Below are 3623 nucleotides of genomic sequence, written 5' to 3'. Positions count from 1 at the left end.
TTACACTCCCCAATCTTACTTAAAAGGGGGACATGTGATGAAGCTTGGATAAACCTGGTTGGGTCGTCGCCCTATCTTAGCCTTATACATTGTCCAACGCCCTCCATACCAATAGGGTCCCACCAAACTCTGACCTCTTCTACCTGGCACTACGACAATGGTCTCTAGACAAAAAGGAATCCTGATCGAGTGGGCTCTCTTTGACCTCAACATTCGACAATCCCTTACGCAAAACCGACCTAAGTGAGGCTGCCTACCTAGAAAAAGACATCGGGCTAAGGACCAAACGTCACCAGAAGTACGACCCAATGATTGTCTCCCCTAGTGCAATGGCCCGCTTGCGTGCATGGCTGGCCTATGGATGGAGTTTCGATCGTGTGTCGTCCACATAACTCGCCTAGGATTGACATGGTGGTCTACGTGGACATTTCACCTCCGCGACTATATAAAACTCCGTAAAGATATGATTTTCTTCTCTCACGTGAAGGTTCTTCTTCTTTTTCCTCGTTTCCTTTTGCTTCTCGCGCACATGCGAGCTTCGCACCTCAGCTAGTATCTAACTTGATCGTCGGAGAGGTTACATTGGCATCGCTGGCCCTCGACTGACTATCTCTAATCTACCGACAGCAAGAACGAACTCTAGCTAGCTGAGAAAGGATACCGCTGTAGCTTCGAAGGAAAATAGGAGAGGAAGAGTCTGAGCATGTGAAGGACACCATCAACGATAATTTAGATAAATTTGTTTAATAATCAAAATGACAATATGAATTATGTTGTGCAGCTTTTACAATTTTATTTTATTCTTAGTTTTTAATTTAAATTTTTAGAAGATCATCAAATTATCTTAATTAAAATATTCTAATAGTCTTTAAGTGAAAAAAAGAACTGTAATCTATTTCGTGCGGTCACTTGCCCACACAGCCAACCAGCGAGTGAACATAAGATGCCTTCCTGTACGCTAATTCAGAATTGAGATCATCATATTGAAGGTCACACAGCAAACAAATTACATCCATCTTGCTTCTTTGAACATGAATCAGCCGTTCGGGCATTGCCCACTTAATAAACAGCCATTTTTAACTTTAGACATGGCGGATCGCCGTTGAATATTTGCTATTGCTTGCCAGCTGAACAACTGCAACTTGCTCCTTTCTCCGATAGTACCTTTAAGGCCAATCACAGCATTGGGAGAAATAACAAGCAAATTGATCATCAGGTACCACCAAAAAGTAGTTTATCGAAGAGCATCTAATTTAATGTATCATCGATCGTATACCTTCACCTGTTTCTGCAGATCTTGTATGTAGCTGACGGCCAAATCTAGCATATCCGAAGTGTTGGTTTGCTGCCAGTGAATAGTCATTGACTGATGTTCTTCTAGTTATCCAAGGTTTAATTAGCTAAATAATTACCTTGTCCATATTAGGGACTAGCTCCTGCAGTTTCCTGATTCTTTCGCTGATTCGAGTCCTCCTTACCTGACCGATTCAGATATGGATCAACCAAGATCAGCAATGGAGGATGAGTAAGAAACATCAGAAACAGCGTACTTACTCTCTCAGCTATGCTCCGAGGATGAGTAGCGCAGCCGCGTTTAGCACGGACCTTGCAAGGCATGGCATCCTGAAACTCCCAGTACCTTTCCAGATTGGCCATCTCCGATGAAGTGTTCGGCAAGCTAAATTGAGGGCTTAGCCCTGACACATGGTTCCTATCTCCATTCTAATACATAGAAATCCATGAATTAGTTAGTATACGGTCGACTCATGTAGCTAATACATAGAACAAATTGGGTACCTGAAGCTGTAAAGAGGAATTGATCTCCCAAGCAGAGTAATTATTGTTTCCCCGGAAGGCGCCGAAGCTGCCGCTCTCTTCAGGGCTATTGCCACTAGCCGCAGCCTCCGAAATCTGTGACATGCTGGAGTTCTGCTTCGACGTCGACAGGCTCGTCGACTTCTTCAATCCACTCATCTCGTTTCCCAGACCACCTCTCACCGTCCCGTACCCGAATCCTACCATGTACGTACATTTACGTAGACAAAGGTTATTAGGCATCAGTACATACATCAAAGCGCGATTTTAATCATGATGTCCGGCAACTTTAAAATAGAAATAGGAAATTAAACCCCAATTTGGAACAGCTACAAGCGAAGTAGTTAAAAACGAAGTTATTATGTACCAGTACTGTTATCGACGTGGAGGTGAGAGAAGAGGCCAGCGGGCGAACTGCTTTGCCTCGCGATCAGATTAGGATGGGAGGAGTTGGATCTCTTGTGGAATTGCTCCGCCGTGTCCACCCTCATCGAGGACGATCCCGCCACTGAATACGCATGGTTCGCCATCTGCTGCTGCTTAATAAGCTGAGTCTGGGTCTGAGGATGAAACACGGGCATCGCAATCTGCTGCTTTTGCGGAGGCAGAGGCAGCAAGCCATGGCCAGCGCTTGCGGCCGCGCCGCCGCCGGAGGTCCTGTCCTCGATCTGGAGGTCAGGCCCTAAGAATCCGGACGAGAAGGTGCCGGCTGTGGAGGTGGTCTTGCCGGGGAGGAAGTCGTCGCACAGCTCCCCCAGCAGCGAGCTCGGAGCCGACTGGTAGCGAAGAAGATTTGAGTTGGATTCGGACAGCACGTCCCGGCTCCGGTACGGCAGGTTCAGATCCTCCTTCGACGTCACCGCCGTCGCTCCGTACATCGCTGCAGATCTTACTGAATCTCTATCAGATCGAGACTTCCTAGCTATCTAGCTAGCTAACGATATATGCTACGGTGGGAACTCGATCGAATCTTCTACGAAACATATTAAAAAGATGAGCATACATCGAGACTTACAATCTCGGAATCTATCGATTTCAAGAACAGATCGAGGAAAGCAGGACAGAAGGCCTATCTTTACCCTTCTCCAATCACCTCTTTTCAGTAGTTGACCTACGGCGAGAACCAAAACTCAAAAGCACTGAGTCTGCCTCGGGCACTACAATGTGAATCGAGATCGTATTTTGATCAGGATTAACAATTGCTATATCGTGTATCTCTCCGATCGCAATCGCCATTAGCAACCACACACGCCCACGCCCACGCTAAATTACGAGTACGCCCTTGGACTCCATGAATGCTTGCATCTTCCCCACCGTGTATCCTGCCCACTCGCCCGTGGCTATTTCAACGTATTCCAGCTACGCGGCAGCCAGCTGTCCAGTTCCGCCGTCATCAATTTAGGGAATTAATTCGTCCCCTAAACAATTTAAATGAATTATTTTAAAATTTTATCCACTCAGTTTAAAAGACGAGAAAGTTAAAATATTGTAACAAGTGCTTGACTAATTTTAATTTTTTAAAATCAATTCACCTATAAAATTGGATAATCAATATAACTAGATTTTTCAATTCAGAGATTCAAAAGTAAATGTGTGAAAGGAAAAATAAATTTGGCGTTCAAGAAAATTTGATTGGATTTAGATTAACTAGAATGTAATATTTTTTTTATATAATTTTTTATAAAAATTAAGTATGCGAAATAAAAAATCGGCTTAGTTTGGTAAAATCCTGATTAAACTATGTATAGTATTAAATTTGGGATAATAATTACAAAGGACTCTTTATTTTTATTACCATGAAATAAGCG

The 3623-nt window shown here is 43.9% G+C and overlaps 1 protein-coding gene across 3 annotated transcripts; it reads right to left on the bottom strand.

Moving 5' to 3' along the window:
* Nucleotides 1–959: 959 nt before the first annotated feature.
* Nucleotides 960–3108, bottom strand: LOC121985294 (transcription factor bHLH130-like). Of its 3 annotated transcripts, XM_042538657.1 has the most exons (7): nt 2831–3106; nt 2183–2695; nt 1798–2015; nt 1555–1722; nt 1413–1478; nt 1277–1345; nt 960–1164 (listed from the first exon to the last, which is right to left on the bottom strand). In XM_042538657.1, the coding sequence occupies exons 2-7, from the start codon at nt 2691–2693 to the stop codon at nt 1114–1116; spliced, it is 1083 nt and encodes a 360-aa protein (XP_042394591.1). In that variant the 5' UTR covers nt 2694–2695; nt 2831–3106; the 3' UTR covers nt 960–1113. The 3 variants fall into 3 exon arrangements, with proteins under 3 accessions (XP_042394591.1, XP_042394592.1, XP_042394590.1); XM_042538658.1 differs by having other exon boundaries at nt 1283–1345; nt 2183–3108; XM_042538656.1 differs by having other exon boundaries at nt 2183–3105.
* Between the last annotated feature and the right edge of the window lie 515 nt (nt 3109–3623).

The sequence above is a fragment of the Zingiber officinale genome, chromosome 5B, assembly GCF_018446385.1.
Source record: "Zingiber officinale cultivar Zhangliang chromosome 5B, Zo_v1.1, whole genome shotgun sequence".
Lineage (NCBI taxonomy): Eukaryota > Viridiplantae > Streptophyta > Magnoliopsida > Zingiberales > Zingiberaceae > Zingiber > Zingiber officinale.
The sequence above is the reverse complement of the archived record's forward strand: the minus strand, read 5'-3'. Positions and strand labels throughout refer to the sequence as shown.